The sequence below is a fragment of the Sorex fumeus genome, unplaced genomic scaffold (assembly GCF_029834395.1).
Source record: "Sorex fumeus unplaced genomic scaffold, SorFum_2.1 ptg000131l, whole genome shotgun sequence".
Taxonomy (NCBI): domain Eukaryota; kingdom Metazoa; phylum Chordata; class Mammalia; order Eulipotyphla; family Soricidae; genus Sorex; species Sorex fumeus.
Window position 1 is genome coordinate 18979900 of NW_026606188.1, and position 22479 is coordinate 19002378.

General features: G+C 47.8%; 1 protein-coding gene across 1 annotated transcript in view; it reads right to left on the reverse strand.

The window, feature by feature from the left end:
• Positions 1–2061, reverse strand: part of PTGFRN (prostaglandin F2 receptor inhibitor) — an 88604-nt gene extending 86543 nt beyond the window's left edge. The window contains exon 1 of the mRNA XM_056139064.1: positions 1946–2061. Coding sequence (XP_055995039.1) covers positions 1946–1994 — 49 coding nt within the window. The 5' untranslated portion in view covers positions 1995–2061. The remainder of the gene's footprint in view (positions 1–1945) is intronic.
• Positions 2062–22479: the final 20418 nt, after the last annotated feature.

A 22479-nucleotide genomic window follows, 5' to 3' on the forward strand; every position in this document is an offset into this window, starting at 1 on the left:
CTGCCTTGCTTCTGGAGAGATCACACTCAGGAATCAGTACAGTGAAGGCAAGGCTTCCCAGAGGTCAGATCAAAGTAGGATCCTATGGGACAGAGTTACCAGGTGGAACATCAAGTTTAGAAGGGCATTGGCAGTGCCATCGCAATTCCCTGTGTGCAGTGAACATGAAGGGGATGACCCTGGGGGCAACCAGGTCCCCAAGCAGGCTTTGCCCCACCTTTGCCAGCCTCTCTTTGCCCTGTTCTTTTCCTTGCCATAGTTACTCGTGGGAACTCTTTCCAAAGCTCTTCCTTATCCCCATTACCCCTCCACTGCCTGTCAAACTCCCCAATTCTGGGCCGGGTGAGTGTGGGGGTGGACGTTCACAGTGACGCCAGGTCTATGGACCAATTGCTCTGAGCGGACCATGGTCCTGCTGACACAGAGAATCTGTGCTGGGCCGGAACCATCCACATCAGGGCACAAACCAAGGGAAATGTTACAAGGGTCCCAGGGGAAGTACAGGATGGAAAGAACTAGGTTCAGAGAATAAAAAAGAGGGGCCAGAGAAATAGTGCAGGGGGTGGGGCACTGGCCTGGAACACGTGGACCCTGTTTCCATCCCTGGCATGCCATATGACCCCCTAAGCACTAGGAGGACTGATCCCTGAGCACAGAGAGAGGAGTAAGCCCTGAGATCGGCTGTGGCTCAAAAATCCACCAAAAAAAAAAAATGTTTTTAAGAAGTGGGGGGGGGGGGGGGGAAGAGGCTGCAAAACCGAGAGACTTAGAAGCTTTTTTCCACATGGTTGCCACTATAGCAATGGCTCTGGATGAGCTCTTAGGGACCAGTCCCAGAAAACCATTGGAGGTGCAGGAGGAAAATGAGCAACAGCAGGAATTACCGGCTGAGACAGCAGGGGTTAGACATGGAGACCTCCCCTGGGACACGCTGGCCATAAGTACCCAGCATTTTCCTGACCGTGCAGCTGGGGCGGGATGGGCCAAACACACACACACACCATGTGCTTTGTGCAAATTCAGAGCTGCCTTGGGGGGGCGGGGGGGGGGGGGACGGAAGCACAGGATGAAGTGCTAGGGTTGCAGAATTCCTTCCCGGACAGTGACCCCTGACCAAAGTGCTCCAAGAACCGCAAAGGGGTGGAAGGGAAGCCCTGGGACGGCGATGCGCTCCGAAGCAGAGGTTTTCCCGTACTGAGAACCATATTAAGATAAGTCTGTGTGCCTACTTCCAGTCCGGGGATGAAAGAAAGACAGCAAGCCAAAGCAGAGACCCAACAATCCCTCGGGGTGGCAGGATGCCCTGGACCCAACGATCAAGGATTTCGGGACGGTGGGAGGGGAAAGGGCATAAAGTAACAGGTAGGAAAAGTTGGCGAGCCCCCCCCGCCCCCCCGCTCCCCGGTCTTTGTGTGTGGGAATGCGGCGAGGCAGCTTCCAGGGGCGCCTCGGGAAGGGCGACACGGACCTTCGCTGCCGGCAGGACTGAGTGGGGGTGGGGGGGCGCTAGGATGGGCGGCGGTGCTCGGGGCCGCCCGAGACCTCTGGGGGGAGGCGGCGGGGGTTCTCGCCTCCCCACCGGCGGTCGCCGGCGGCCCCACGAGCGCCCATTTCCGCCGCCCAGGTGGGCACCGCGGGCACCTTCCGGGCCGCGAGTTCAAGGTGAGCCGAGCCCGCCCGGCCAACAGGTAGGGCGCGCCGGGCCGCGGCGACCGGCCACTCCCCCCGGCCCGATGCCGGCCGCAGGCGGGCGCCTCGGCCTGGAGCCGGCCCCCGCGCGGCCTCCGGGACTCGCCGCCCGCCCGGCCCCGGCCGCGGGGTCCCCGGCGCCTCCCGGACAGCAGCCCTGCGCGCCCAGGCCGCGCGCGCCCCCGGCCCGCGCCCCGGCCCCCGCCCCGCCGGCCCCCGCCCCGCCGGCTCCCGCCCCCGGCCCGCGGACACTCACCCAGACACGCGAGCGCCAGCAGCAGGGCCCCGGGCGCCGCGCGCCCCATGCTCGCCGCCTGCAGCCCCGGCGCCGCCGCGCCCGCGCCTCGCCCGGGCCGCGCGCCTGCTCCGCGCCCCGCGCCCCGCGTACGTGCGCCCCCCGCCGCCGGGCCCGGGAGCGGCCGAGCCAGCGCCGCCCCGGCCTCCCGGCCGCGAGCGGGAGGAGCCGAGCGCCGCCCGCCCGCCCGCGCCTCCCGCCGGCGCCGGGCCAGCAACAAGCACCAACTTTCCCCGCGCCCCGCTCCAGTGACCGGGCGCAACGGCCGCCGCTCACGGGGGGACGCGGCCGACCCCACGCCCCCTCCGCCTGACTTTGCTCCAGCCTCCCGGAGCTGGCGGTGGAAAGCCGCATGGAGGTGCCACCGCTCCCGCTCGACCCCACGACTCAGCCCCGTGCCCCCAAACCGGGCACGCCTTCCACGCGGGCGCACTGGCCGCCCGGCCCGTTCGCGACACCCGCCCCCCCAGGCCGGCGCGCTCGCCCCGTGGGTCAGCAGAGGGGTCCCTGCTAGACGCGATTCATGGGACGAAAAAGATGGAATGGATTTGAGAGGCCCGGATTCCCACTCCCTGGTGCTGGGGAGGCCTGCTTATTTCGGTGATTCGGTCTTGCCGGGGCAGGACCAGAACCGATCTTTCTGTGGGCGACCCTGGGCCTAACCGCCAACCCCCTTTCCTCAGCCCCCAGGCAGAGAATATAAATAGTCACAGGGCTTCCTTTGGAATGTTCCACCCGCCCCCCACTCAGACTTTAAAGGACCTCCACCCCCACCCCCACCCCCATAATTGGATATTGTGGTTTTGATGTTAATACAAAAGGGCCAGCTTTTGGGAGTGGGGAGAAGGAGGGAGAATTAGCGTTCATTGCTTTAAACACGTCTCCAGTATGAGCCAAATACTTGGCAAAGCCTTCCTGGTGCCCCCCTCACCCCCCCAGCCCCTGCTCCATGGCCTGTCCTGTTGGGGTGGAGCACGGCTCATTGTTAACGGGAAAGTGTCGCAAAGCAGGGAGGGGAACATTGCTTTTACTGGAGTGCAGTATTAACTGCCACTAACAACAGGAAAGACTTAAATTTCTGCCCCTGCTGGTGCAACAATGTACTTTATGCCAGAAATGATTTAACCTGGAACATTGGAGGAGACACGTGGACACTTGTGGAGACATTGGTATTGGAACATTGTACGCCCGAAACTCAATCATGATTAACTTTATAACTATGTAAATTATGGTAGTTCAATTAAAAAAGAATGGTTTAAGCGTGGTCAAGTTTATATCACATATGTAGTAAGATATTTTTTCATTCATTCTCACATCAAGCCTTACTTTCTTTGTGCTGTTTATCTTCCCCTGTAATTTCTGCTTCTCTTCCCAGTTGTGTCCCACTGTTTCTCTAGGACGTTTTCTATCAACCTTGACTCTAAGTCTAAATTCGGCTTCCGGAACTGGTGAAGTTACTGAGAGGAAGAGGCTCAAATTTCAGTCAAAATTTCAGTCCTTCTCAAGCAGAAGCAGCTTGGTGCTTGATCTCCTTTAACACATTCTCTGCACTAAATGTTGAAGCTCCAATGGGGCGGGAAAGATAGTACAGTGGGGAGGGGGCTTGCCTTGCACACAGTTGACCCAGGATCCATCCCTGGCATCCCGTATGGTCCTCTTGATGTCGGTGGGCCCCACGGGTGACTTATGTGAAGTGGGGAGGAGAAAGACAGCCACTTTCTCCTCACCCGCCTCTGCCACCCGGAACCCTGGGTAGGCTAGGACCGGTAAAGTCTGCAGTGAGCACCTGCTCGGCACGGGCCTGAGCCCCGCCAGCCCCACAAGGTGGCCGTCAAGCCACACCTGAAGTCCGCTTGATCTTCTCAGCACGGGAGTTAATCCCCGCCACCCGATTGCTCGGGGAGCCACGGACTCAAGCTGGGGCGAGAATTTGCTCTTTGCAGGAAAGGAGAGACCAGTCCCAAGCCTTACCCGAGGTTTCTGGGGTTCTTGTCTCGCTCGCAGAAAAGAATTTCAGGAGTAGACGAGCAGTGAAGTAACAGGTTTTATTTGGAGGCTTTTGGAGAGGGAGAGGGAGGGATAGGCAGATAAGCGGGGGAATGGAGAGTAAAAGAGAGAGAGAGAGTAACGCGTCCAGAGGGAACGCGGGCTTCTCCGAGGGTGGAGAGAGCCCCAACTGGGCTCTTGAGCTGGCTCTTATAGATCCTTCCGACTCAGAATGTTCTGGAATCTCCTTGGGGCTGGGTCACTGGAGTCAACCGGATTGAAAGCGGGTTCGAGAGTCATCTGACTTGGAATGTCCTGGGGTCTCCTTGGGGCTGGGTTGCTGGAGTCAACCGGACTGAAAGGGGGTTCGAGAATCATCTGACTTGGAATGTCCTGGAATCTCCTTGGGGCTGGGTCGCTGGAGTCAACCGGACTGAAAGGGGGTTCGAGAATCATCTGACTTGGAATGTCCTGGAATCTCCTTGGGGCTGGGTCGCTGGAGTCAACCGGACTGAAAGGGGGTTCTCGGAAAGGAGGAATTTCATGGGGAGGAGGCCCATATTTTCAGGGTCTGGGGATGGTCTTATCAAGTCTTTATTCTCTGTGTCCACAGGGTGGGTCGGTCCTAGAATTCTTCTATGAGACTTTGTTTCACTGCAGAGAGCCTTTCCCTATCTACCTGCCTACATCACTCTGAGCACTGCCAGAACTAATTCTGAAGTGCAGAGCCAGGAGTAATTTCTGAGCATTGTCAGGGGTAGCCTGACAATGGGGTAGCCCCAAAACCAAAACAATTAAATACTGAAATCCTTGTTCCCCAAGCTACTGGGAGGTAGGGAAGTAAGTAGACCCAAGACTGGGATCATAAATCATAAACAGAGTCATCAGATCTGGAGATTTTGTCAATAAGATTGAGCGTTCATGGTGCTGGAAAATGGCCAGGGCCCTTGGGACACAGGGTGGGGTAGGAAGCGGGCACTCTGGTGATTAGAGTGGGTGAAATGATGTATACATAAATTATGTATAAAAAGTATAGTTATCAGTATTGTAAATCCTGGATAAATGAAAATGAAAATGGTAAAAAAAAAAGTAAAAATTTGGGGGGCTGATCTGTGACCTTGTAAGGGAATGTGGGGCTAAGTGACAAATATCAAGTCTGCCCTTATAAGCAAGAGATCTTTCTGTGGTTGCTGTTTATTTTTTTGGTTTGGGGTGACTCCCAGCTTGGTCTATGAGATTGCTCCCGGTGGGGCTCTGTGTGGAGCCTGGGTCTTCTGCATTCCTAACTCATGCTTCTGTCCTGTTGAGCTGTCATCCCCCACCACCCCCAGGGCCATGGTTCCAGCTGCTCACACACAACAGAGCAACAGGGCACCCACGCCCCAGTGAGTACCCCAGCTAGCCTGTGTGAACATGCAGCCAGGGTGATCATGTGTCTGGGAGCACAGCTGCCCCAAGAGAGCGCTGTATCAGAATGTGTGTAAGCACTGCTGGGAGGTGGGTGTGATCCCAGCAAGCACCAAAACTAGGCATGTGCCACCCCCTGCCATTGCAACAGCAGCAACAAAGGGGGTGGTTGGAATGGTGAGTAGTGAATAGAGGGTGTCTGCCAAGTGAGGTAGGTCTCAGTGACAAGGCAGCTGCTGCAGACCAGCAGGAACTGAAGGGTCAGCACCTGGATGCTGGGTTTCCTGCCCCTAGGACTCTGAGTGCTGTATGAGCCTGTTTATTCTGGTGGTAACAAAATCCAAGCAAAACCAAAACACACACACACACACACACACACACACACACACACACACGCATGCACGCAAGCACGCACACACACTTCTTCTATTTCAGGACCAAAGCAATGGGCTAATACTTGTTTGCATGTTTTGTCTTAGAAGTACCCCCTGCAGTGCTCCTGGCTCCCAGCTTGATGCTCAGGCATTGCTCCTGGAAGTGCTCAGAGATCATGCAGTGCCAAGATTCGAACCCAGTCCTCTTGCATATGAAATATGTGCTTAGCCTCTTGAACTAACTCTCTGGCCTGTCTTATTCTCATTTTGTACCTCTCAAGTTCTTACAGAGCCAATGTTTGCTCAACAACATCAACAAAACTAAGCCAGGAACTCCATTTTATTTTTTATTTATTTATTTATTTATAATGTAGGAGTACTGCTATTTATTCAGCCATTGATTAAGCTGGTTGAATTGGGCATGAACTCCACATTACTTTCTTTTTTATTTTTCAGAATGTTAATTTTATTTTATTATTTTATTATTATTTCTTCCCCCCCCTTTTATTGATTTACTGTGAGAAACAGTTACAAAGCTTTCTTGTTTGAGCTTTGGTCATACAATAATCAAACACCCATTCCTTCACCAGTGCACATTTCCACCACCAAAATCCCCAGTATTTACCCCACCACCCCCGTTCCAACTTTTCCCATGCCTGTGTGGCAGACATTTTCCCCCATACTCTCTCTGTGCTTTGGTTATTCAATATTTTGACACCAGTCCCACCACCACTCAAACCTGCCGGAAAAGGCAATGCTAGACGATTTGTTTTGTATTGCTTGTTATGGATAGAGTATAATGTCCAGGAAATTCTGTGTGTTTTTCTTCTGGAAGCTTTAGTTTATCATCTCCCGGTCTTGGCTGTTGATAAGATTACATGGCACCGGGGGCAGTTTGTTGGTGTGACTGCCAAGCTACTGGAAAACTGGGGACTTGGGTGGAGGAGACCCAGTCCCAATTGAAGAGGGCTTGAAGACCTCACAGACTCCATTTTAATCTCTGGCTCTGCATATGGTCCCCTGAACCTGGCCAGGAGTGATCCCTGAACAAAGAGCCAGGAATAAGCCCTGAATACTGCCAGTTGTGGCCAAAACACAAAAACCAAAGAACCTTTTTTGTTTAATAAGTGCAAGTCTGAGAGCATGCTGGGCACATGATAGGTCTTCAATAAAGGTTAAAATAGTGAATTCATATCAGGCAAAGAGTGAGAGCTTATTCATACATGATTTAATGTATGAATAATGTATGAATAATGAGGAAGTTCGTCCTAAAGGCTCCTTAGCAGAAGGACTGAAATGAATGAATCTTGACTGGGTAGTATGTATATCTTCAGTTGGAAGGTGCAGAGGTGAGTTTATGACAGCTGCTGTACATTTGATATAATAGAGGGACTGAAGAGATAGTTCAGTTGGTAAGATGCTTGCTTTGCACATTACCAACCCAAGTTTGATCCCCGGCACCATATATGGTTTCTTCCTTAAGCCCTGGCAGCAGTGTCCCTGAGCACAAGACCAGGAGTAAGCCCTGAACACTGCTAAGTATGGATCAAAAACAAAGGGGCAAAGGGAGGGAAGGGGAGGCGGGGTAGAGAGACAGAGACAGAGACAGAAACAGGGAGAGTCAGTCTATTCTCCACCCCCATGTACATCATGTTACTGTTCCAGAACTATGGGTGGTTAGTAATTAAAATGGAAGGAGTAAATAAGACCGTCGAGTCAGGGCAAGTAGAATGAGAACTAAAGTGGACTGCCTCTTGGTGAGAGTATCAGCTGTGTCAGGAAAGTCAGTCACGTCTGTAGCAGAAAATGAGCCTAAATGAATAACTTGGGCAGTTCACTTGACCCCGCCCATGGCACCTGATTCCCACAGATGAATGAAAGTCTAACTAAAGAACCCTGGCACCTGGGTAGACAGCAGCTCCCAACTCTGGAAGCCCACAAAGCTTTTATTCTGGAAGCTATTTATTTGCCAGAGTGACTAGCCCCTGGGCATGCAAGGCTTTGGCCGAAGCTCATGATTCTGAGCTTGGTTGTTGTGTGGGTTTGCCTGTGGCAGAAAGACCCATGCCCAGAATTCTGACCCACACTCAAACACGCTCAGCCCCAACCACCAGGTGATTCCTGCTCTCTCTCTCTCTCTCTCTCTCTCTCTCTCTCTCTCTCTCTCTCTCTCTCCCCCACTCTCTCTCTCTCTCTCCCCCACTCTCTCTCTCTCTCTGCCTATCCCAGGGACAGGTGACCTGGTCACTGCGGATAGCCTATATTGTGTCTGTCTGTCCACAGTTCTCCCTGAAAAGTCTTCCCACTCTCACCCCAAACAGGCTTTCCAGATAAGCTCCGTAAAAAAAGACCTTATGATTTTACATTTGAGAATGGAAACAATAAAAGGCTTAAATGAATGAATTTGTGGATTGTTCCAAGATCCACCCATTCTTGGGGTGTCAGTCCTGTCACCTCCACCAGTGCTCTCTGTGTATATGTGCCTGTCTGTCTGTTTGTCTCTTTCTCTATGTGTCTCTCCCTTATACTTCAGCAGTAGGAGTAGGGGAAGGAGTGTGAACAAGAATGACATTTCCTTCCACTAATCACTTTCATTAAAATGGTCTTAAATCTATTTATGCAGGTATATGTTCCCCCTACTAAAGTTAAACAAGGAATAGCTCATCAAAAAGAAATTGGTTTTTAATTTTAGAAGCAGAGAACAGCTTTGCAAGTGAAAGGGGGTTGGTGAGGCAGTCTGGCTCTCTGGCTCTCAAGAGCAGTCCAGCCAGCTTGGCCCTGGAGGAAGTGGCAGAATTCTCTTCAGGTAAATTCAAACCTGCCAGAGGCTTCATCTGTTTGCCAAGCGTTAAGCTTGGGTTAAGCACCTTTCACCTTGGACTGTGCTCTGTGAACTCTTCAGCTTAAAGGACTGAAATGGAAGGCAGTGGAAAAGGAGCTCTTTAGAGGCCCAGAGCAGGCCAACTGCAGCCAACCAGAAGTGTCTTCTAAGCAGCCACCCCGATGTTTAATTCTGCAGAGACACTGGCGGGAAAAAGTCTGACTTGAAACTAAGAAAATGGAGTGATACCAGGCTTCTGCACTTAGGACTTGGACAGATAATGAGGCACAAATAATGGAGGGATAATACAGCAGATAGAGCACTTGTCTTGCAAGAGGTTGACCTGAGTGCAATCCCCGGGTCATTGGTCCCCCAAGAACTGCCAGAAGATATCCCTGAGCACAGAGCCAGGAGTAACTCCTGAGCACTGCTGGGTGTGGCCTCCCACTAATAATAATAAGAAGAATGATAAATAAGTAAAAAATAAAGACACTGATAGCAGCAGTAAAAAAAAAAAAAAAGACTCAGCATATGCATGCACAGCCCTAGCCCTGGGAGTGTTTATAATCAAATGTACCAAAAGATTTTGGACCTGCAAAGGCAGGGGAGACCAATGGATGCCAGGAGAGCAAAGGAAAGGGAAGGGAAATGAATGTGGGTAAGAGAAGCACACACAATATGGCCCCATTGCATTGAGCGGCCTGCCAATCTGCACTCATCTGGGTTGAAAATACCCACACATAATGACTAGAGACAGCGAAAGGTCTCTCCAAGTGTTGGCGGGGTTGTGGAGAAAAGGAATCTTCATTCACTGCTGATGAGAAGGTCACCTGGTCTTTCCTCTATGGCAACAACATGGAGATTCCTCCAAAAAGTAGGAATGGAGCTCCCACTTGGTCCAGCAATCCCACTTCTAGGTCTCTACCTCCAAAACACAAAAACATTACTCAAAAAGAATCATGCACACCTCCATGTTCATCTTAGTACAACTTAGCCAGACTAGAGAAGCAACCCAATGGTCCAACAACAATAAATCGATGGATAAAGATGATACATCTACTCAATGGAATCTTATGCAGCCACTATAAAAATGAAATCTCGCAGTTCCAGACAATTTAGATGGAGATGGAGGGCATCATATCTGGGGGGGCGGGGGGGTGGGGAAGCCAGGACAGAAGGACACATCCAGGAAGGTCCCAGTCATCTGTGGTTTACATAGAAACAAAAGAAGAGTTGGGATAAGACCAATCTGTAATAAAACTAAGGTGTGAGATACAGACCTGGGAGGGCCAGGTCTGGGGGGAGGCAGGAGAGGAACAAGTATGTCAGTAGGAAGTAACACAAGAACATACGTGGAGGGTCTGGAGCACACAGAAAGCAGAAAGTGCCAAAGGATGGAACAGAGTGCACCTGGGCCATAACTGTCAAGTAACAAAGAAGGGGGCAGTGGTGAAAGAGAAGAAGGACCACATGTGAGGGGACATGGGGACTAGTGGAGGGCCATGGTGGTGGAAGTGCGCATATCAATTGTAGAAACTTGAACACTGTTGTAACCCTATCACTTAAAAAAAAAAAAAAACTTTTAAAATTTGAACTTGAAAAGTAAAAAAGAAAAAGGCCTCAGAGGGACACAGACGATCCCTCTCCTGCCCCTGATATGTTCAGGGTGGGGGTTGGGGGGTAAATTTACCCGGGTGGTGGAGGAGAGTGATGACCCCTTTCCTTAGCCCAACCATCCTTTCTCACCCTTCCTGGGCTCTGCTCTGGGCTCACCTGGAATATTAATGTCTAGGGACTACTGTACTGTACTGTGCACTATCCTCCTGTTGTTTATCGATTTGCTCCAGTGGGCCCAGTAACATCTCCATCATGAGACTTGTTGTTACTGCGTTTGGCATATTGAATAAGTCCCGGGTAGCTTGCCAGGCTTTGCCACGTGGGCGAGATATTCTCAGTATTTTGCCGGGCTCTCCGAGAGGAGTGGAGGAATCGAACCTGGCTCAGCTGGGCCAGCTGCATGCAAGGCAAATGCCCTACTGCTGTGCTATCGCTCCAGTCCTAGCACTACAACACTGAATTTAATTTAATTTGGTGGTGGGGGCCATACCCAGTGGTGCTCAGGGGCTACTCCTGGCTCTGAACTCAGGAATCATTCCTGGTGGGCTCAGGCAACCGTATTGGGTGCCAGAGATCAAATCCTGTTGGGCTGTATGCAATACAAACACCCTACTGCTTGTACTATCACTCTGGCCCCAACATTGTGTTTTAAAAACACTTGCAAATTTATGTGGGCAGGTAGATAGGAAAAGGCCCTTGGCAATGAAACTCAGGTTTCAAACTCAGGTTTCAAACTTCAAACAGAACTTCTGGGAAGAAAATCCTAAAACTGGTCCATCCTGTGGATACAGAAAACAAACCTGATAAGACCTTCAGCAGACCCTGAGGAGGTTGGAACCCTCCCCATTGAAGTTCCTCAAACCCTTGGACCGCTCCCTTAATCTGATTAAAATGTGATCCAACCCCAAGAAGACTCCAGAACTTCCAGACCAAGACAACCCAAGAAGAGTCTATAAGACACCATGAACAAAGGAGGGGCGCACATATGCTGCCTGAGCCCGTGTACTGCTTGCGCCCATGTGGCCGAGCACATGTGGTACCTGAGCACATGTGTCCCCTGCATCTCCCTCTTGAGATGTGTACTTTTATGCTTTCCTATCTAATGCTGGGATGTGTGTAGGGGCTCTCTCCCCCTTGGAGAAGCTCATGTTCTCTCTTGGGTGCGTTACTCTGGCTCTCTTACTCTCTACTCTCTCCCACTTTCTCTCCCTCCTTCCCTTCAAAAAAAACCATCCAAATAAAATATGTTTTATTTCACTGCTTGTCTACTCCTGAAATTCTTTCCTGTGAGCAAGACAAGAACCCTGGGTCCCAGGTGGCAGATGCAGATTGGGAGAAAGTGACTGTCTTTCTCCTCCCGACTCATGTGAACCACCATGGGGTCCACCAACATCACAAATGAATATATAAATCTAGAGTCACCTTAGATAAAACAGTGTTTCTGGACCCTTTTCCCACTGTGACTCCCTGCCAGCTTTGATGTCCTCCTGTGGGACCCCAGTTTTGTGCTATGCTCCTCCCCACGCTTCACTTAGCTTTCACCTATGGCCCCTTGGAATATCCTGGAGTCCCAGTGGGTCATATGGCCCCCCAGTTGAGAATTGCTAAGCTCAACCATAGTCAGGCACATTTGAAATTCAGATAAACAGGGAATAGTTTTCCAGTGAAGTATATTCCAAATACCACATAGAGGACACTTAAGCCCCCAATGTATTCCTTGTCTGTCCAAAACTCAAATCAGCTGGATCTTCTATATTATTATCTGCTAAATCTGGTATCTCCTCATTGAGAGAAAGTTAGCTAATATGGAAATAGGTTCTTTGGGAAAAGTAGAAGACAACAGGGCCTCAGAGTATTATCTGCAGATTTTGTTTGAAGTTTCACATTTCAAAGAAGGAATAGACTTGCTTCAGGGAGTTACGTGGAATCACTGAGTAAAAATCACTAAGAGAAAAAAATTGGCCTAGTTTTGTTATAGCCTGAACATATGAGCTAGTTAGCACAGAAAGGACAGGAGCTGCCACTGTAGACATGTATTCTGTCCTTTCTGACGAACAGCCAGGGACTACGGAGCTGGCTCAAAGGACAGGAGCATGTGCTTTGCTTGTAAGGGCTCCAGGTCCAGTCCCCAGCCCCATGTGGTCCCTTGAGCCCGACTGGGTGTACCACATCCCCTAAAAACTCAGCCAGTTTCCCTGGAAGGGGATCCACGGAGAAACATTAAGTGGAGCCCTCCACTGCAACTTTGAGGCAAGTCTTTTCCAACCTTAGGATTATGGCATGTCTAAATTCAGCACCTCTCTTTCTTGTCCTTCTCCCAAAGTTCATCTTTATCCATGCTGCTCCTCCCCTTTTTCAAACTTCCACCTCTGAGCAGTGCTGGCTGCCTGTTGTGTGGGGTTAGAGAGTAGAGCCAACTCACAGCTACCTCAACTTTATGGGAAAAAATCTAGAATTTCAGGATCAGAGAGATAGTACCATGGGGATGGCACCAGCCTTGTGTGTGGTCAACCAGATTTGATCCCTAGCATCATAAATGGTTCCCTGAGACCCCTAGGAGCAATGCCTAAGCCCTGATTGAGCACCACTGGGTTTGGCCAAAAATAAAAATTTAAAAACCTAAGATTTCCACCTCTGTTACCTATTAACCCTTGACCACCTCAAACCAAACCTTCACTTTGGGTTAACATCTCCCCAGAGTACTTACCAACTTTGGAGTTCCAGTCACAGAACAGAAGAGGACAGTTTGCTCCTTTGTCGTGGGAAATGTGTGACCTGACAACCTCTGCCAGGCCTTCACTGAGTGGCAGGTGACTTTTCTTCCCTGGAGCAGAAATGGGCTTGGGACATCTGCCCTAAGTCTCTGAGTTGCTGAGGATGCAAAGTTACATCCTGAAACCATAGTCCATTGGGGAGGGTGCTTGCATGGCATGTGGCAAACCCCAGCACCCCATATGGTCCCCCAAGCTCACCGGGAGTGATCCTAAAGCACCACCAGGTATGGCTCTGGGGAATCTTGGATATCCTGCTCAGGAAAATCTGGAGGTTCGCTTCTGAGCCCCAAAGTGTGCTGACAGGGCCCAGGCGGCTGATAGGGGGAGAGCAGAGTTGGGGACCTGCTGATGCTTGCTGTTGCCCCTACCCCGCCCCCAGGATCCTCAGGATGTCGGCAAAATTATTGCTCTTACTGAAGGTTTTAAAAATCTTCATCTAAGAGACGTATTTGTGGAACAGTAATTACCTTTAGCAAGTGCAGTCAGAGCCTTCCAGATACCCCTGAATTTTACGAATTAAGTAATCCACTTGCATGCTCCCTGTCTGGCCGTATCATATAGGTCAGACCCCAGCAGTTGCTTTTCCCCAGCTGCATTTTATCACCATGCCACCGTTTCTGTCAAGGGAGACCCAAGGAGCAGCCCTCCACATGTCGCCGCTGACTGGGGCAGCATTTTCCAGCTGCTTCTGATTCCACTCAGCCAGAGCCCAGACAGTTTGGATGGGGGCTCGGCCCGGAGTGTCGTGCTTCCCCTTAGCAACTGCTGTGGTTCCATGTGTTTGTTTTTACCTCATGGAATCCAGAATGTCACTGGCAGATTCCTCCTCTCCACGTAAGGAAGCTTAGGATCAAATCTGTGGCCCTGTCTCTAGCAAACACATGGGCTTTAAACCCAAAATGGTGAACTCAAACCTCTCTTTGTGAGCCCCCTTATTGTGCCCTCCATCCTCCCCCTCCCCCTCTCCCTCGAGTTCCTTTTGGGATTTTCATTGCTTTCATTCTGGCTAATAACATCGCACAAGGAAAGAAGCCTTTGCCTTACCTCCCTGCTGTAAATTCTGGTTCCACCCATCCTGCCCTTGAAGAGCCCTGTTCAGTTCCAACTTCCCCTCATTTGCAAACTAAATGAACTCTGCTTCTGGGGCAGAAGACAGTGGGGAGTGGGGGGTGGGGTGGGGAATGAAGCCTGGAAATGTGATCTCCTCCTCTTGGCTACTTTGCAGCAGGCCTCTAGATCTCTAGGTGGGATGACAGGGCAGAGGGATGACTGAAATGATGGGGCTGAGTGATAATGGACTGACAGGGCTGAGCGATAACGGACTGACCTGGATACCCAGTGACTGGCCAGTCACAGGCGATCCGGGATGACTCCCTGAAAGCAGGTGATGTCTCTCCTCACACCACCCAGTCAATGCACCCGAGGGGCAAGCCCTGGGAAGTTTTTCCTCTCTAGAAGCACATGATTAGCAAGCTGGATTTGGGGTGACAGTATGTCTGGCAGATGGGTTGCAATGGACCCAGATTCTTTGCAGCCAGCAGATCAAATGTTATGACACAGCCTGCATGAAAGGGCTTTGCTGCTGCTCACTTATTTTAGCTTTTATTTATTTATTTTATTTTTGATTTGGGGCCACACCTGGTGATACTCAGAAATTACTCCAGGCAGTGCTTAGGGGACCATACGGGATGCTGTGGATCAAATCTGGGTCAGTCAGATTCTATTTTTGTTTTTAAATGGGGGCCACCCCTGATAGTCACACCGGGGGCAGTGGACATGTAGATTTGGTGCTCAATCCCAGTGTGTCTCAGGGCATGTGTGGGAACCCATTCCTACTTTTGAACGTGTCTCTCCACAGTCCCTCTGAGAGACCTTTCTTACCTCCTCAAACAGTCCTTCAGGTTCCTGGAAAGCCAAACCCATGACCCCAGCTTGAGACTGGGAGATCTCAGAAAGCAGCAAGGAGTGGGAGAGAGGAGCAACTCTTGAAAGAGAGGGTTACAGCATGTGCCATCCACAGACTCCTGGGAGGCACCACTCTGTGCCCCAGCTACAGGAGCCCAGGAATCTGCTCTGATTCTCCAGTTCAGTGGAATAGGTTGGTTTCAGCCTGGTCCTGATGAGGTAGGTGGAGAGAAGTAGGTATGCCTGTGCTGCACCCTGGAAGCGGGCAGTGAATCCATGGCTGGGTGGGGGTCCTGGGATAGGGATAGGAGCTGCCAGGTCTCGTCCCAAGGACAGCCTCTTCCCACTCCCCTAAGGCCAGGCTGTCTGTGTGTTCGTGCTTATCTTTAGCTGCATTTAATGCCAGAGTCCTCTGGTTATCCAACCTCCTGCACCTCTGTGTCTGGCCCTTAGTAAAACAAAAATGGAAGTGGAGTTTCACTCACCTTTGCATCCCAGCCCCCAGCAAAATGTGAACTTGCCACCATTCTGGTCTGCTCAACAAATGCTTCTTTTCACCTTACGGCATTCTGCAAGCTACAGTGCCACACCATTTTCATCTGGGGTGCGGGGGAACCCAAAGGTCACTTACCTAGTCCAATCCCCTCAGTTTTCCAGATGTGGCAGCTGGGGCCCAAAGAGCCTGGTGTCTTCTACAGTATATTAAAGCAATTGTGAGGCATGAAAATGATTCCACCCCATGTGCCAAGAGCAGACAAGGGAACTGACTGGAGTTACAATGTGAATTATTAGCACTTCAAGTGGCATCAATGAGATTTCCAGCAGGAAATTGCTTTAAATACGTTAACTTGAAAAGTTCCTGAGCTCTGGTTAGAAAAGTGAATGGTTTGCATGAGGCACCCTCTTCCAGGAGAAGAAACTCACCCTCTGTAAATGGTTTTCGTGGCTTACCAAGGACTCTGAGTCAGAATGAACTCATTCAGCATTCTCTTGTTTCAGCCTCTCACAATGCCAACCAGAGGGAGAATGGCATTTCTGATCTTAGGAGAAAATGAGGTGGGGTTGCCCCTGGCACCATAGAATCTCAACAACAGCCAAGATCCAGAGACTCTGAAATAAAGTTCCTGGGAGAGAACAACAGTATGCTTTACCTGTGAGTGAATCTGCTCTATAATTGTATTCTAAATTCCAGAATTCCTGGATTCTACTCTATCCCGCTGATATATCAAAAGTAGCACACATTTGTTTGGGTTTAACACACATGTTTGTAACTCTTATACAAGGGCTTAATGGCTCCAGGATGAAATACAAAAATCTTCACACACTTTCCTCTTATGGTGGTGGGAAGGTGCATGGTGGTAGGATTGATGTTTTAATATTAAATGTAATAAATTATTGTTAACTTTATAAAGATAAAATTCAATTTAAAAAAGAAAATGAGGTGGGAGTGACATGCCTGCCTTCACTCATTGAACTGCCTCGCTCAGTGTGTTATCACCCCCTCCTCTGTGCTCCTTTCCCCCCTCAAAACCCTGCCATGTGGGGTACAGGTGTCAGATGTACACAGCCATGGAGGGTCAAGAACTATGAGAACAATCATGAAAACAAAAATTTACCCACTTTTCACTGTGTGATGATATAAAACTAAAAAATGAAGTGCTTGATTTGAAGAGAAGATAAAGTGTGAGTCATGGAAACGAGTCATTTCAGATAAATGAGAGAGGGCTTGTTTGTCTGAACAGACAGACTCAGACTGAACTTCCTTTATTTGCCCAGACATGGGTCAACATTACTCTAGAAGAGGGGCCAGTGCTGGGGCTACTCCCAACTCTGGGTTAGGGATTGTTTCTTGTGGTGCTCAAAGACAGTGCCAGGGACTGAGCCAGAGTTAGCAGCGTGCAGGGCAAGTGCACTAATCCCCTATCTCTCCGGCCTATGTTTTTATTCTTTTTGAGATTCTTCCATGTTGTATATGTCAGCAACCCTTTGTATTTCTGAGCAATGCTCCAGATATAAATATCACACACATTGTTTATGCACTCACCAGTTGATCCACATTTGAGTTCTTTCCAGTGCTTGTCTGTTGTGAATAAAGATGTGTAACTATTTGTAAGAATAGGTATTTTTGTTTCTGTTTGAAAAATACCTGGAAGTGGCATCATTGGATCAAACTCTTCACTGGGAACTTCAGGGGGTTAGGAGCACCAACTTTTCCCTGGGTTGGAACCTGGCACCCTCCTCTCATCAAAGCCATGTTAGTTGGCATTTCTATTAAATTCTACACCCTTGCCAACACCTGGTGTTGTTAGGCTTCTCAAATTTTGTCTAGGGGCTGGAGAAACAGTACAGCAGTTAAGGAGCTAGCCTCTTACGCACCTACCCAGGTATGATCCCTTATACCCGCTATTGTCCTCTGAGTGCTGTCAGGAGTGATCCCTAAGTGCAGGGACAGGAGTAAGCCCTGAGCACTGCTGGATGTGCCCCCCAAACAAGAAAATAACATAAAATACAAGATAAAATAAACATTTTAAATTTATTTTCTTGCTAAAGTGTCTTTAGCAAAAGCTCATTGTGGTTTTGTCTTCCCTAGAGATTAATTATGTGAAGTATCTTTTCACAGGCTTACTTGTCACTGGTATATCTTCTACGGTAAAGTGTCTATTCAAATATTTTACCAATGTCAAATTGGGTTGTTTCTCACGAATGAGTTTGAAGAGGCCATTACATAGCTTGAATGCAAGACCTTTATCAGATACATGTTTTATAGATATTTTTCCTAGATTCATTTGATTCATTCATCCTTTTACCTTGTTTATCTGTCAGTTAATATTTAATTGCAATATTAATAGATGCTGTAGCATGAATTCTTTTTACTTTCTTATTATTTTGACAATCCATTGGGATGCTTAAAACGTTGACATTTAATGACTCTGTTGTATGGTTGAGTTTGATATTTGTGTTCTCATTGTCTCATCTTTCTTTTCTTTTTATGCCTCTCTTGTATTTTTATTTCATTCTTTTAGTTTCCAATTTTATCTCTTCTTTTAATTTGCAGTTATATTCTTCTGTTTTTTGAAAAATCTGTGTTTATCCTCTTTGTCTTTAATTTGTCATGATCTACCTCATGTTTGAGAGCTTTACAAAACTCAAGTTCCATTTCCATGTTCCCTCTATTGTACTATTGTTTTCAGTACTTTTCATGTGCATATGTTATAAATATCAGGCTGCATTGTTGTTATTTTTGCTTTAGAGAGTTAATCACATCTTAAAGAAATTTTAAAATAAGAAAAAATGTTTTATATTTGTCCACATGCTTACATTTAAAGAGCTCTTTTTTCCTTGTGTGTTTCCCATTTTTCATCTGGTATTGTTTTCCTTCCACTTGAAAACCTTTATTAATAATTTCTGTAATATACAGCTGCTGGTGATAAACTCTCTCAGCTTTTGTTTTCCTGAAAAGATTTTTATTTTTGAAGGCTTGATTTTCCTCAGGATATAGATATCTTCTCTGTATCGTTCCAATTTTTAGTATATGTGCTTTTCTTTTCTTCAGCACTTCCCTTTCATTTTCTTCTAACTTGCAGGGTTTTGGACTAGAAGTCAGCCAGTCTGCTCCCCTGTACACGTGCATCCCTTTCTCCAGCTACTATAAAATTGCCCTTTGTAGTGAAAGGAAGCTGGCCAAAGGGTTAGACCTCATGCCAGCATTGGAGGTCCTGGGTTTGATCCCTACCATCACACAGTCTCCTGGGAGCAACTCCCAGTGTCAAGCTGGGAGTGGCTCTCAAGGCCACTGGATGTGGGCCTAAAACAAAAGCAAAATATTTCCTCATTATTACTCATTTTCAGCCATTTTATGGCCACACCTGGCAGTGATCAGGGCTTACTCCTGGCTCTGTGCTCAGGGATAACTCTTGGTGGACTCAGGGGACCATAAGAGGTGCTGGGGATTGAACACGGCTGAGTCAGCCATGTACAAGGCCAGTGTCCTACCCACTGTACTATTTACCTGGCCCCTTTTAGGAATTTTATTCTGATGTACTGTTTTGATTTTTGCTGAAGTTTTTTAAAATTTGTGATCTATAGTTACCACAATTTTCAAAGAATATTGCCCACTATTTTTTAAATGTATTTTCTTGTCTCTACTATTTTTTTTTCAGACCGCCAATTACACATTTTTTAATTTAAAATTGTTTTGGTTGGTGGAGGAGGAGAGTCCTCACCTAGTGGTTCTTGAGAGCTCCTTCTGCTGCAATATTTAAGGAAGATTAGAGTGCCAGGGACTGAGCCCCGAGGTGCCACTTGTAGAGCACATGCTTCAGGCCTCTGAGGTATCTCTCCAGTCCTCCAATTGAAGGACTTAGTCAATCACTTTGGCTCTGCCTGTTTTTGAAAATAGCTTTATCATCAAGCCCCACTGCTCTTTTCTTTTGCAGTGCTGATCATGCTGATGATCCTATCCAGTGTATTTTTCAGTTCATATGTGGAATTTCAGCTCTAGAAGTTCTAGTTCCTTATTTTTATAGGTTTTTAAATTAATCTCTTTATCTTAACATTTTTTAAAATTTTTACTTATCTTCACATTTTACCTTCGATAATCATCCTTTTTGCGGGTTGAGGTCACACTGCAGTGCTCACGGACTACTCCTGGCTCTATGCTTGTGGTGCTCAAGAGATTATATGCAGTTCCAGGATTTGATCCAGTGTCATGAATGCATCCACATGCTAGGCAAGCACCTTAGCCTTTGTCATATCTCTCTGGCTCTACCTTAAAATTTTAAACTTGGTTTTTTCTTTTTTTTTGTTTGGGGCCTCAGAGAACCACATGCTGTGGCTTGAATTTGATTGGGTTGCATGCCAGGAAGATGGCGGCTTACACACTGCACTTTGCCCTTCAGCCCTCTCGAACACGTTTTTAAAATCCCTTTTGAGGGTGTTGGGAGCATCCTCCCAGGATGGGAGATGCAGGCTGAAAGTAGACTATAGACCAAACATGATTGCCACTCTATGCCTCTTTTGCAAACCAGAGCACCCAAAAGGAGAGAGACAACAAAAGGGAATGCCCTGCCACAGAGGCGGGGTGGGATGGGGGTGGGGGGAAGGGGGAAGGATACTGGGATCATTGGTGGTGGAGAATGGGCACTGGTGGAGGGATAGTTACTTGATCATTGTATAACTGAAACCCAAGCACAAAAATCTGTAAGTCTACAACTGTACTTCATGGTGTTTATTAATAAAAATTAAAAATAAAATAAAACGGGCTGGAGCAATAGCACAACGGGTAGAGCGTTTGCCTCTTGCATGCAGCCGATCCGGGTTCCATTCCCAGCATCACATATGGTTCCCTGAGCACTGCCAGGAGTAATTCCTGAGCGCAAAGCCAGGAGTAACCCCTGAGCATCACCAGATGTGACCCAAAAAACAAATAAATAAATAAATAAAATAAAATAAAATCCCTTTTTGAAAAGTCTACCATGACTATAATATTTCATTTAGTTTTGATCGGCTGATTTTTTCTTTTGGTTGGTACTCACATTTCTCCGCTCTGAACATTGTGAACATTATTCTGTTAAATATCTGGATTCTGTTGTCTTTCTTTTAAGATAGGCTTTGTATAGGCAAGTAGACTTGCAGATTAACTTAATTCTTTTGTTAAAATTATTTTTAACTTGTATTAGTAATAATTTGTGCTTATTAATAAGTTAGATGGCTGAAAGGAGTAAAAAAGAGAAGAATCTAAAATATAACCACCAAAAAAAATCATTGTTAAAATTTTTTTTATTGTGTTTTACTGCTTGAGGGATAATTTTTTTAAAAATCTGTGTTATGATGACACCCACCATAGCCGTGCCACCGGTCTCTGCGCCAGGCTGTTTCACTTGGGGCACCCCAGAGGGGACAGGTGAGAGTCCTCCCCGCCCCAAGGGACCCAACCCTGGCAGCCAAAAACCTCCACAACCCACAGGCCGCCACGCTCAAGACTGCTCCCCACATGCTCGGGCCGAGCCTCATGCATGAGTGAATGTATTCGTAGACCGTCCGACAACACATAAGACACTCTCTACCCATTCTCCATATGTACCATGCCACATTTGATGTGGTGCAAACAGTAGGCTAAATCATAGAGGGAAATATGTATGTGTATGTATGTGTATATACATATTTTGGGGCTGGAGTGATAGCACAATGGGCAAGGCATTTGCCTTGCACGCAGCTGCCCCGGGTTCGATTCCTCTGCCCCTCTTGGAGAGTTTGGCAAGCTACCGAAAGTATCTTGCCTGCACGGCAAAGCCTGACAAACTCCCCATGACATATACGATATGCCAAAAACACTAACAACAAGTCTCACAATTTGTTGTGAGATGTTGCTGGTGCCCATTCGAGCAAATCAGTGAACAACGGGAGGACAGTGCTACAGTGCTATACACAGTTTCAGATATATATATTTGTATATACATATATACAGATATATAAAAGCTTATATATACATATATATGTATATATATATATACACACACACAAAAGCTCACATCACTCAACCTTTAACAACAAGTTAGTGATATCCTAAAGAATGTCTTAATGGCCCCTATCAAAATAGAACAATCTTCACATTGTTTCCTCTATGGATACTTTTTTGGAGCATTTTTAGCGGTTTTTCATAACAATCACTTGTAATCACTTGTAATCACTTGTCATCCCATTTTTCATCCATTTGCTCAAGCGGGCACCAATAATGTCTCCATTCGACCCTGTCGCGTGCTAATGTAGCCCAATGGCGTCTGCTTACTCCAGGAACATGAAGAGCATCAAACCGTTTATTCAGGGTCTTGACAAAGAAGTTTGACTATCTCGTAGGTGGACAGCCAAGTATTCTTTTGACATCCCATGGAATCCAGTCAGTAATGGCTCTAGTTCAGCGGTCATCTCCAAATCATATTACATGTCCATCCCATCTGATTTTTGAGACTTTGGCAAATGAGGCAGCGTCCCTGATCTTCAATCGTCAGAACTCCGGATTCCTTCTCTCACTTGAGTAGAGTGTGGTACTCCAAGCATAGCTCTTTCTATTCCTCTTTGGGAGACCCGAATAGTGTTCTCATTCTGTTTTCATAGGGCCCAGGTCTCTGAGGCATCCGTTAGTGCAGGAAGAATGGTGGAGTCGAAAAGATGTGCCCGGAACTGGAGGTTCTTCGTCTTCTTAACAACTTCTTTGATGCTCTTGAAGGCATTCCATGCCTCACTCTTCCTCCTGTGCAGTTCTGGCGCCAAGTAATTCCTCATGTTGAGTTCTTGACCCAGGTACACATAGTTGCTGCATTCAGAGATGTTCATTCCATTGAGGAATGTCAGGAACTAGTTCGTTTTTCATGAACATTGTCTTGGTGAGATTCAGCTGCAGTCTTATTTTTCCACATTCACGGTTGAAGTCGGTCAGCATTTGTGCACTTGGCTAATGTTTGGTGTTATTAGAACGATGTCGTCAGTGAAGCGGAGGTGGTGTAGTTGCTGACGGTCTATCTTCTCTCCCATTCCTTCCCATTCCAGTTGTCTCATGATGTTCTCGAGGGTGGCACTGAAGAGTTTTGCTGAAATGGTATAATGGTATCGCCC